At 51.5% G+C, this 12,033-nt stretch overlaps 3 protein-coding genes across 3 annotated transcripts; 2 read left to right on the forward strand and 1 right to left on the reverse strand.

Moving 5' to 3' along the window:
- The first annotated feature begins 495 nt into the window (after positions 1–495).
- BO87DRAFT_152220 (uncharacterized protein) lies at positions 496–3,809 on the forward strand. Its single transcript, XM_025618186.1, has 4 exons — positions 496–760; positions 813–2,404; positions 2,464–2,568; positions 2,625–3,809. The coding sequence occupies exons 1-4, from the start codon at positions 667–669 to the stop codon at positions 3,372–3,374; spliced, it is 2,541 nt and encodes an 846-aa protein (XP_025475957.1). The 5' UTR covers positions 496–666; the 3' UTR covers positions 3,375–3,809.
- Positions 3,810–4,243: 434 nt separating this feature from the next.
- BO87DRAFT_317199 (translation initiation factor 6) lies at positions 4,244–5,295 on the forward strand (the record flags this gene model as incomplete). Its single annotated transcript, XM_025619759.1, has 5 exons — positions 4,244–4,278; positions 4,379–4,450; positions 4,514–4,600; positions 4,672–4,860; positions 4,935–5,295. 5 exons carry the CDS (start codon positions 4,244–4,246, stop codon positions 5,293–5,295), a joined length of 744 nt encoding a protein of 247 aa, XP_025475958.1.
- Positions 5,296–6,642: 1,347 nt separating this feature from the next.
- Positions 6,643–9,973, reverse strand: set2 (SET and WW domain protein; the record flags this gene model as incomplete). The annotated part of the gene is made up of 4 exons (XM_025627502.1): positions 6,643–7,308; positions 7,375–7,455; positions 7,518–9,136; positions 9,451–9,973. The coding sequence occupies 4 exons, from the start codon at positions 9,971–9,973 to the stop codon at positions 6,643–6,645; spliced, it is 2,889 nt and encodes a 962-aa protein (XP_025475959.1).
- Positions 9,974–12,033: the final 2,060 nt, after the last annotated feature.

Raw genomic sequence — 12,033 nt, forward strand, 5'->3', positions numbered from 1 at the left:
CGACCCCCAGCTTTTTCCTTGGGAAGCGATCCTCCCGGCACGTTTCCATCGTCACATACCTCTCGTCTCATCTCGGCCTTTTGCCTGGCTGCCATCCTCCGCCCTTTTCTTCCCTGTACTTCCTGATGCGTCCTCTCCCCCCAGCATATCCCCATCCTTAACTTTATTCCAACCAATGTACCATACGTCTGGCTCTTTCACCGTTTTCCCATTCCCTTTCTCAACCACACGTACCCATGTCGCTTAGCATGGCCTTTCACCGTTCAAGATAGTTAATGCCTGCATCCCTTCCCTGATCTTCTTGCAGTTCCTACTTGATCTAAATGGGGCCTGCTTGACATACGTCTTTTCCTTGTTTTTATTTTTCTCTCCTGCTTTCTCATCTACTTCGCGTGACCCACTTCACTGCTTGCCCTTTTGGCGTTGCTTGCCTGAAGATCTTGCATTTTTGCCTCATCTTATCATTGTGTTTCCATCAACGACTGCATCTCAACAGCCTTGTTGTCTGTTCCTGTCTTCCCCTAAAACGTTGATTCTCAGAAGTGGATCCTCATATCTGACGGTGTTATTCGTCTTGTTTCTTTCCATTGCCCCTCCACCCCATTTGCTCGACTCGTTCACGCATCCTTACCTCTAACCGAATTCTCAACTAGATAGTGGACAGCAATGGCGGGGGTCAAGCGTAAACTTGAAGCTACCCAAGCCTCAGCTACATCCTCTGGTGGTCACGCTGGCGCAGGGGCTTCCCAGAACAATACTAGTAAGTTTTTACCCCCTTCCAGCTATCGCAGCAGATTCTTATGGCTCCCCAGACTCCACAAATGATGATTTTTCATCTGTTCGTGTGACTCGGAGTTTACGTTCGAGTCGAGATGCGCGTGCCTCTCAACATGATGTTAGAGCCCCCAGCAACACTGCTGCTACGGCTGGGAACAGCAACAATCATCTAAGAAACAACACCAATCGCCCATCACGTATTATCACGCTCAGCACTCGTGCTGCTCGAGCCAATACTGCCGCAGAGAATGCAGCTCGCGAAGCGGCGCTCCGTGAGAGTGCAGCGCGTGAAAATGTAGCTCGTGAAAACACCGCTCGCGAAACCCGTAATACTCGGACTCGCGCAAGCGCCCAGTTGGCCACTGCCCAACCTGAAACGCCAGTAACAGCCGTTCCAGAAACCCCTCGGCACAAGCGCGTCAAGCGGGGCCCGACGGTTGAAGAGACTCCTCGGACTACGAGGCAGTCGGCGAGACTCAGGGCCCATGTGCTTCCAACATCAGCTGAAGATGGTTCTAACGATCAGGGCATCGTCCCGAAATCCTCAGAGCCGAGCCCTTCTACCACTGCTGCCCCGAGTACCAGAACGAGAAATAGAAGCCGGCAATTCGCTGACAATATCATTGACACTACTCACAATGCTACTTCTACTGCTCCTGCGGTCAAGTCTCCTTCACCAGACAGGACCACTCCTGTACCGGCTGAGCAACCCAGGCCACCGCAAGATGAGCCTCAGAGCATCGTGCCAGACCTTCATCTTTTTACGAAGGAAGAGTCACCAAAGGGCACCGTTGTTGATGAAGACAAGAGTGGTGTCACTGAACCGGCAGCCCCTGAGACTGCTGATCGTCAGAATACAGCGACCACCCCAAGTCCAGAGGCATCCGAGAAGCCTAAGTCGTCATCTCAACCAGAAGATACTGGTGCGGCTGGGAGCGAGAGTGTCTCGGAATCCCCTAGCAAGAAGCCTAAAGTGGAAGAGGGCGAGTTGGAGCACGCATTAGATCAGCAATTGCAGAATGGCACCGGTGGTAATCCGGCATCACGGTCCCCCGCTGAGGCCGTGGCCGACTCGAGAATTGACTACGACTCTCGCCAGGTGACTGAAGAGATTGAAGGATCAACGCCAGAGGTAGCCACGGAGTCGACGGCCGGTAAACCAACCCGTGGTGGACGCACTCGAGGCCGCGGTCGTGGTGGACGGAGTCGCGGCTCAGCGCGTTTCGCAGTGAACAAACGAGGACGAGGCGCCGCACGCAGTGGTCGTGGTGGTCGCACCGGTCGACAACTGGATCGCTCGAGCGATGTGGAGCCTGACCGCTCTCCTTCCCCAAGTGCAGCTACCCAGAAGCTGCGGGACAGGCAACGGGAGTTGGATAAGGCCTTCAAGAAAGTGGCTGCTGCTCAGCGGCTGGCGCTGGCAGTGCTAGCCACGCAGTCTGAGAAGCGACTGGCCCGCGATAAGAACGCGCATAAGAACGTGCCAGAGTTTGAAGAAGTCAATATGCAGTTGAAGGAGAGACTAAATGGACGGAAGGAGGTTTTACGCCGGGAATACGAACTCAAGGTGGCGCAGGAGCACCGGCTATTCGAGGCCAACAAGCAAGCTATTGAGGAGCGATATCGGGTGAGTTATGACGCTTATTCCTTTCATTAGACGGGCTCCTGACAACCAACGAACAATAGGCCCAAGCCTGCAATATTCGCGAAGAGCACCTGCTGGCCAGTCAAGGGGCGTATATGACTTTTGTCGAAGGCCGCCGTGCCGCGGAAGATGATGAGCATACTGAGGTACGTATAAAATCCGGTGCTCGGAACCAGGAATGGCTACTAACGTTACACTGCAGACTGATGATTCCGAAACCGAGCCGGAGCGCGGACGAGTGGTACCACCCGCCAGGGAAGTGTTCAGAGGCTTCAACTCCAACTATGTTCGGAATCCTTCTGGGGCAGCCCTCTACGATCGTGCTTACTTTGGCTGGGACGACTTCGTTCAGCGGGCCAAGGTGGGCGACGACATCGATCCGCAGATGAAGGAGATCCGGGACGCAGGCCCTTTTGCCGGCATGACCGCTGAACAGATTCTCGATATGTTGGTGAAAGCGACCGGGGTTGTTGAAGTTCCTCGCAACACAGTACCGGCAGAGATCAGTCCTCCGGTGGTGCTGCCTGACTTTCGTCCCCGAGCATTGTCAGCCCTGGCAGATATTGCTGCGGCGGAGCCTCCGCGCCCTCCCCTGTCACAAGCTGCTCCACGCCTCTCGACTCATCGAGCCCTCCTGCCCCAGCCTGCACAGCCGCCATTGGCCCACGGCCCTGCCGAAACTCGACCATTTGTGCTGCCTCCACCCACCCCCCAGAGACAACAGCCCCGTCGTCTTCTTCCAGCGGGGCAACAGATTCCCCCGATCAACGAACAGCTCGGCTTGCCTGATCCTTTTGCCTCCATGGGAGGGCCTCCTCACCTTCCTCCTCCGCCGGGGTCCAACTTTCATCGACCTCCCCTACCCGGTTTTATGACGGGACACCACCCCCCAAGTCTTTATTATCCGCCGCCGCCTCCACCACCTCCCCCAGGGCCTCGTCCCCCCTTTTAGCGGGAAGGGGATGAGTGTGCGCGCAGGCTTATCTTGATTTGTCTTTTCGCGCTAGGATTCTCACCCGGAGTTTTGAAGTAGACTTCTTCGTTGGGATATGTAAGGCCTTTTCTCTTTTCGATTACCTAGCGACTGGTTATGTATTTAGCTACGGAGGATTCCCCTTAGGCGTTGAGTGGTTAGGATCTTCTCTTCATAAACATGATTTCTAATTTTGATTTTATTGAGTTCGTCCTTCTTGATCTCACGTCTCTTCTCACCCGGAGTGGGGAACCGTACTATGCGGCGGTGTTAACTATGTAAAGGGGGCTGGGTCTAGTAGTTACTGGGGAGGGGAATCTAGACCCACCGGAGGATGAATCATAATGGCTCATGTCTTGCTGGCGATGAGTCGACGGGGGGATATGATGACTGATGCTGTTTGCTGACTCATGACTGGTTCTGCCCGGTCGCCGCCTTCCACCCCGATTGGGACTAGTGCCATAGGCGGGGCTATCGCTCGAAGCTTTTTATTTCCTCGGGCTTTTCCTCCATCACTGCGGTTCACGACCCTGCTGTGCTCTTTAATTTGCCTGCATCTTTTGCCTGATCGAGTCCCGTCTCTCGTCAATTGCGAGTCGCAAAGTCCTGTTCTAGCACTTTGTGTTCCTTTCTCGCCGTTTTCCCCGCCACGAACCTCTTCCCGACAGGCTCTGCCTCGCCCTCACCCCGCCTTCACCACTTCGAATCTCTCTCTCTCTCCTCCCAGCGATCTCTTTCCCTTTCACGGGCACTCGATCACCTTCCTCGCTCTCTCGAAGCGCAAGACCTAGAATTCTCCAAACTTCACTATTTCCACCACTAGTACTCCGACTCCGACAGAAGGAATTATGGCCGTCCGCGCGCAGTTCGAGAACTCCAACGAGTGAGACGCACCCCGGAGAATTTTCTGCTGGCCTGCTTGACCATGCAGCCCAGACCTCGCAGCTTCTGGACCCTTTTACTAATGCATATTTGTTTTCTAGGGTCGGTGTTTTCTCCCGTCTCACCAACTCCTACGCTATTGTTGCCATTGGCGCCTCCGAGAACTTCTACAGGTGCATATATATATACCCGTTCCTGCCAGAACCACAACCCAGTCCCATTAACGCTCCATTTAGTGTATTCGAGGCCGAATTGCAAGATGTCATTCCCATCTGCCACGCAACCATCGCTGGAACCCGCATTGTTGGCCGTCTGACGGCAGGGTATGTCTAGGCCCGGACTCAAATTGATCTCCCGTATCAAAATCCACTGACTATCTTTCGCCCAATATCAGAAACCGCAATGGTCTCCTCGTCCCCACCACCACGACAGACCAAGAGCTTCAACATCTCCGGAATACGCTACCCGATTCGGTGAAGATTCAACGTATAGAGGAACGTCTTTCGGCTCTGGGGAACGTCATCTGCTGTAATGACCATGTCGCGCTGATCCACCCGGATCTCGAGCGGGAAACCGAAGAAATGTATGCCCGTGATACCCTTACACACACATACATGCAATTTTTGCACACTCATGCTAACATGTCAAAACCAACAGCATCGCCGATGTCCTCGGCGTCGAAGTCTTCCGTCAAACCGTCGCCGACAACGTCCTGACTGGCTCCTACATGGCCCTCTCCAACCAAGGTGGTATCGTCCACCCCAAGACCTCCATCCGTGACCAGGATGAACTTTCCTCCCTCCTGCAAGTGCCCCTCGTCGCTGGTAGTGTCAACCGCGGTAGCCCCGTCGTCGGTGCCGGTATGGTCGTGAACGACTGGCTCGCTGTCACGGGTCTGGACACGACAGCCACGGAGTTGAGTGTGATTGAAAGTGTCTTCCGTCTGGGTGAGATGGGTCCCCGTGGTGTTGGCATGGGTAACGCCAACAAGGAGAGTATCGTGGAGAGTTTCTACTAGAGGAATTTCTTCCTTTTATCCTTTACGCCTTTTTCCCTTTTTTTTCACGTTTTCTTTTTTCTTTGCCTCTCTCGAACATACATGAATATCCTTATTGTGCTATGAATGAATGGAATGGGTAGAATATCCGGGGGTGTATTTGTGTGGACTGACTGGACACTATTCTCCCTAAAACCTCTTATTTATATCATCCTCGTAGTGTAAATGGAACTAAGCAAACACATACATAACATACATACATAATACAGAAAACCAACAAACCAGACACATATGATTCCATTCCGCGCCACATCGTACACAAGATATTAAAGAAAATTAATACCTTCGTGAGTAATTCAACTACTATGTATGGTCACTATCAATAAAATATCTCAGGTGAGGGAGGTACTTACTACCTGTATCTGAATTGACTTGTCCATGTTTCTATGAAGTAGAAGTTTGTTTAGTCGAATGGGTGTGTGTTTGGAGGGGGGGGGGGGGGGGTAAAGGACGACCAAGTAAGTTTAAGTACCAGGGAGCTTAGAGAGAATGCTAACTGCCAATTTTGGAATCATGGTCTACTACTACTTATTATGGGATTAACTAGTATTAGCATCATATCAACTCATGATGATGGTATATATTTGTACACGCATGTATGCACTACACTTAATCACTACTGCGTATGGGTGCATCTAGAAGTGGTAAAAGAATAGATATAGATATGTGCTTTTAGTAAGACACTTCATGATCCTACTTATCCTCTCTCCCTCACTCTCTCGTCAACAAAACCTAAAAAGAAATGAAATGTCCTTGTTGATTGAGTACGTTTTGTTGTTTTCCTTTCTCTCTCTCTCTCTCTCTCCTCTAAGACCGGGAGGTATGCAATCATCATAGCTATCGCGGGTACGAATTGGGGGTATTCATGTTTGAACAAGGAAAAGTGATAATAAAAGGGGATAGGAATGCAAATATAGAAAAAGAGATATAAAAGAAAACCCAGACGAGAAGGAAAGAGCAACTGGAAGGGAAGGAATAGAATATAGTAAAAATAGAATAGCACAAGGGGAAGAATGGCACAAGTAATAAGATGAACGGCCAAATCGAGTCAGATCAGATCAGATCAATTCAAAACGAACCAGATGCTCTCCGGACGAAATCCCCTTAAGGTATTGGGGAATATAGAAGGGGAAAATAATAGAAGGAGGGCTAAGAATAAATGGCAGCCAATTAGTCATATCATATCAAGTCAAGTCGAACTCCTAGAACACCAGACCCGATGCTGGAACTCCCCCCTTGGGTTGGAATGGATGGTGGGGATATCAGCTGGCTAGCTTTGGTTTTACTAGCTGGCTGGAGTTCCTCATGCTATACCCGTCCCTCGATGCCAATATGTGTCGGGTTTAGCTCCTTCACGCCATCTTCGGGGCTGAAATGATTGTTGTTGGTATCCATCTCCTGTTCAGGGTAGGGAGGAGGAGGCGGAGGAGGCGGAGGAGAGCCAAGATTTTGTTTGTCCGCAGGAGTGGGCTCATCTGCATCGCTCTTCATATTCCCATTTTCGCCACTTTGGCCTTGCTCGTTACCAGGGCTCATGGGAGGAGGGGGTGGTGGTGGCGGCGTGGAGGATCGTTGTCGCTTGGACGAAGACGGGGTAGTATACTCGGTTGTGCTTCCATCACCGGTGTTTGGCTCATCTTCTCTCTTACGTTTCAAGGGGCCTTGCACTTCGTCTGTCATGGTCGTAGGCGTCTCCTCATCCTGTGCTGGAACCCGATCGTCCTCATCGTCAGACATCTTTACGTCCAGACCGTCATCCTCGACAGCCTCCGCTGCCGCGTCATTGGGCTTCGAATCTGGCTCCTTCGACTGTCGCTCTGCTTTCCGTTGTTCGTATACGCGGTGCTTGACGACAGCTTTGTCGAAGAATTCTTTGCAGAATTTCTTCACCTTCTTTTGCTGCTTGTCATCGATCTTGGTAGGGTCCCCAACACGGTTGTTTTTGAAATCCGAATTTACCAGTTTCTTAGCCACCTGTGTCGACAACAATTCGTTAGCTCGACTATTCTTCTGTAGAGGCTTTGAGAGGTTTCATCTCACATCTTTGGCATAGCGTTTCAAGTCGTCTTTCGGAAGTTTGTGCTTGAACTTGTCCACCACATACTTGACGTGGGGATAGAGCTATTCACCGTCAGTACTTGCACGCCGTTCGTGTCGTATCCCTCAAACACTGTACTACTCACCGTGTTTTCATAGATTTTCTTTCGCTTCTCCTCGCTATATGACCTCCACTTTTCTTGACCATCCTTCATATCCGGTGTTGGTCTAGACGTTTGTGGTGTAGCTGGAGTTCCGCTCTTATCCTTTGGTGTGTTCTCCTTGGCGTTCATGATACCATCGATGATATCCTGCAATGCCTTGTCTCTCGATTCTTTCGGGGCCGGCGGCGGTTGAGGAGCGGCCTTTGTCGGTCGTGTCCAGGTAGTGTCCCCGCGAGCGGAGTAATAGTAGGTTCTCCCATTTGATTCCGCTTGGAACCATCCTGGCGGGAGGGGGTTGAATTGTCGACGGAAGGGTCGGGGACCATGATGGTGAGGATTTCTCTGGCCATGTCCGCCTCGCGTTTGAGCAGCTGGCCCGCGAGGGGCTTCTATAGACCGTGACCTCGATCGGGAACGAGACTTTGACCGTCGTCGCTCATCCCGAGTATTCTCTCGCCGCCCGAACTGATTAACGGCTGGCGTCATGGCATTGGGATCTCTCTTCATGCGTGGAATGCGATAACCAACCTCGAGGGTCGACCAGACTTGCAGCAAGGTGGCTGACTTCTTCTCCACACGCTCATCACCACAGCTGGTCAGTGGTTGGATGGTAGACTCGATCTTGGAGTCGATAATCTTGTTCCGCGTCAGACGAGGGAACTTGTCTAGAATGTCGAGAATCTGTAAAACGACGTTGTGATCCTCCTTCCACATGCCCAGCTGGGAGTTCAGAATCTGGTATCCATGCATTTTCACCACCCGATTCCGGACTCGCTCATCATCACAGCGCTGAATTCGTCCCAGGAGCTTAACCGCAATCCATTTCTCCTTGCACTGCATGAGCGCCGCCATGACCTTGGTCACGCCATTCTCCTCTAAGGACTTGGGCTGCACACTGTCTACATATTCTTCATCGTCTTCTCCCGTCTTTTTCTTGCGTGGCCGCTTCGCAACGGCGGTGTCCCAGCCGTCTGCATCGTCAATACCCAAAGCTTCGATGGTAGCATTCGACAACTTTGTAGCCCGCTCCGTTTGAGTTCTACCCCCGATGAAGCCGGTACAGTTAGGCTCGCCGCAGTAACAGGGTTGCGGATCTGCCCCATAGCGGTCGACATTGTAGTTGAAGACGAGTTCCTCCCCAGCTTGAATGTGTCGTTCAGCAAAGATTCCCATGCGAAGTTTCTCGCCAACGACCCACTTGTCGACATAACAATTGGGATTGCACGAATGGTTGCAAAAGCGGCCAAGATTACCCTTTTTGGTCGCATCGACAAATTCGCCCTTGCTGAGGGACATGAAATAAAAGTGCTTGATTCCCTCTTCGTCATACTGTCTCATGCGGCGCCGAAATTGGCCCTCGTTGATGACTTCGCCCACATACTCAAAGATGAATTGGTGCGGTCGCAGGTCAGCCTCCGCCCGGAGACCGAACCCTTTCTTTTCCGTTTTGATCACCGCCACCGGAGCATATTCCCTTCGCTGGAATCGTTGGTTCTGACACTCTGGCCCACATCCACAATCGCCCATGCATTCGATCTTGGTCGCGCGGTTAATGCAATCTGAGTCTTCACCGCATGCCAGATTTTTGGAGACCGACGGTTCTGGTCATGGGTTAACTAATTAGGTCCGTAGGTGGGGGGAAGACACACAAAACAACGCAGACATGAAAAACCAACAACCAAGGAAAAGGGGGAGATGTATCGAAATAACAACGTGAAATAACAGAGTGTTTAAATAAATAGGGAAGGGACAGAAAATAAACAATAAGGCAGGAGCGTAGACCAAGTGGCAGTTCCCACCCCCCTCTCAAGATGGGTTTGAGGAACGCCACCACGCGTAGGAGCCAAACGATGAAGCCAGTGACGGCGAGGTTGAGTAGACAGACAGCGCAGGAGATATCTCAGTAAAAACTTACCCCATTCTTCAGCACAATCGCATTCCATCGCATGTTCAGTATAACCCATGTACTTATTGGCGTACGTGCATGCGTCCATTAAGTCAAACGTCGCTTGAGCCTCAGCTGTGCTATCCGGCAGATGGGCAAACAACTGCGGTGGCCGTGGAACAACCTTCTGGGAAGAGCTCCGTGTTAACTTGGGAGGCTGTCCAGGCTCGAGCTTGACAATAATGTCGCCTCCGACTTTCTCCTCCACGTTGTCCCCATGATTGTTCTCCGCCCCTTTCACATTGCTTCCGTCGTCTTCGTAGTTCTCTTCCTTCTTCACCGGGGCTCGAGAAGAAGATCGGGATCGTTCTGCCTTTGGGGTCGGGACGGGGGAGGCGTTGGAGGCCGCGTTTGACGATTCATCCTTGATCATGGCTCCTCCGCCGTTTGGCATGGCTGAATTTTCGGGCGCTGCGTCGGACTCCAGCTTCATCGCGGTCACCGCATCTGCGACAGATTCTGATTGATGGTCCGCGTAGTCATGAGGGGACATGACGACACGGACGGAGCGCGCAACTTATTCGGTGCCCGGTGGGAGATGCGCTGTGGCTAGGCTAGATCGGAGACCGCGCGAGAAAGTTGTCGTTGTGGTTGCAGTTCCAGTCTGGTGGAAGACAAGAAGAAAAGAGAAGAAAAAAGGTAAATGGTGAAATTAAAAGAAGGGGGGCGGAAGGAGAAATGAAAAATAAAAAGAGAGAGAGCAAAGAAGGGAAAGTGAAGCGATGAGGAAAGACTGGCAGAATAATTCGACGAGAACTTAACCACCAGAAAGAAAGTCGCAAGTCAAAGCATCGCCCACGTTTTCCGCGGGTGCCAAGAATACCTCGAGGTTAGAAAGGGTCGAGAGCAAGGTTTCACGACCACCCCAGTGTTAGCCGGGAATAGCCTACAGAGAGGACTGAGAAATTGGGAGTCTTTCATTTCAATGTTATTGTCATTCTATTCTAAGCCATGGCGGTCCATTATCTATTCACCTCGACTCAACAATCCGGTGGCTCAGTATACAAACCCGACACCCGCCCATTTAGATCATGACAATAATCCTTCACTGTCGGTATATCTCTTTCAAAGCACACAAAAGGTCTAATCGAGAATGCGGGGTTAAACACGCATTGAATTATACCTTTGTTCTCATCCTCTGTGAATACATCGCTTTCACAGACGAGACAGTGGGTGCTCGACGCGTGTTATCATCCCAGCGAGAGAGTGTTTGCATTCCAACTGATCTTAACCGAGTATCGACCTAGCATAAACCAACCCATGTTTGACTCGGGGTCCACTAACGGTCACTTGTTATATGTGGTCTTTTCTGCCCTTTCAACCTCTTTGCAGTTGGGAGTTGTTCAATACTGTAGCTATCGTGGGGTTATTAAGATCTGAGCACTCGGCTTCACGGTGTCATGGTGCTAGGACGGGGCATATCTGGTAGGCAATCCATGTTATCATAGTCCCTAAGTATATACTCGGCTCTGCGATACCTTTGCAGAAATCAGAGTGTCAGCAGAAGCACTTGGAATGGTTTCTTTCTAAGCAAAGCTGGCTTTCAATGGAGTTATGAGACCTGGACATTGCATTCGGGGCCAAGTTCAAGCCAACGACCGAGAAAACGGGGGTTGCAGAAACGGACTACAATCAATGGGAAAATGACAGGCCAGCAAGACAAAGCGAAGGCATCGTAGGTCAAAGCACAGGAGGGAACTTGCGATTCGTAATCCTGGGAGATACAGATTTACTGTACCATCTCAAGTCCAGCTACCTTCCCGTCGCATCTTCCGAGGACGGGGCACCGGGTAGTTATGAAGCAGGAAGAGCGCGTGAAAGCTAAGACGACCGGCACCTGCAGATGGGGAGACGGAGAGACTGTCCTCCAACCAACTTGCGGTTCGCTTATGCGGGAGTCAGAATCATAGGCCACGAGACGCCCAAATCACCAAGACTAGGGCTAGGGGTCCGCCTGGCCATGCAGCTCCCTCTCCTAATCCTCCCATCCAATGGCTAGGTGGTCGGACGGAAGATCAAATGGCAACATGGATACCACGGCCGGTGTACTGGACTCACATGCAGTGGAGAACGCAGGTAAAAAAGAAGGATCTGCAAGAGAAGCATTAGGATGCAACGCAATGACTGTACTGGACGACATGTCGAATTCAGGAGCATTCTTCTACCGTGCTTCCAGACTGACGTGGTTCGGGGCGGCTAGCGATTGGAGGAGGCCATCGCATTTTGGGTAAATGCAGGCAGGAAGTATATGCACTCCGTAGGTAGCGTAGCAGAGTTCAAAATGAGTGGTGGTCAGGTAGACTTAGCCGGATGGATGGAGTCAAATGGGATCACTACCGTTTTAATGGCAGCACTAGGTACACGGAATCTCCATCCGGAGCAGGGACGGACCTAGCACGGAGGAGAACTCACTGGATGACTGGACTGATCTCGAGATTCCAAGATGCAGGCCGTCCCACGCCGGACGGAACGCTCCCATTCTTCTCGGAGTCCGTGCTTAGTTTGAACTTTCTTTCTGTGAAACCTTCGTCTGAACCATGGGACCTGGCAGTG

The sequence above is a fragment of the Aspergillus neoniger genome (genome assembly GCF_003184625.1).
Source record: "Aspergillus neoniger CBS 115656 unplaced genomic scaffold BO87scaffold_36, whole genome shotgun sequence".
In the NCBI taxonomy this organism is placed as follows: Eukaryota; Fungi; Ascomycota; class Eurotiomycetes; order Eurotiales; family Aspergillaceae; genus Aspergillus; species Aspergillus neoniger.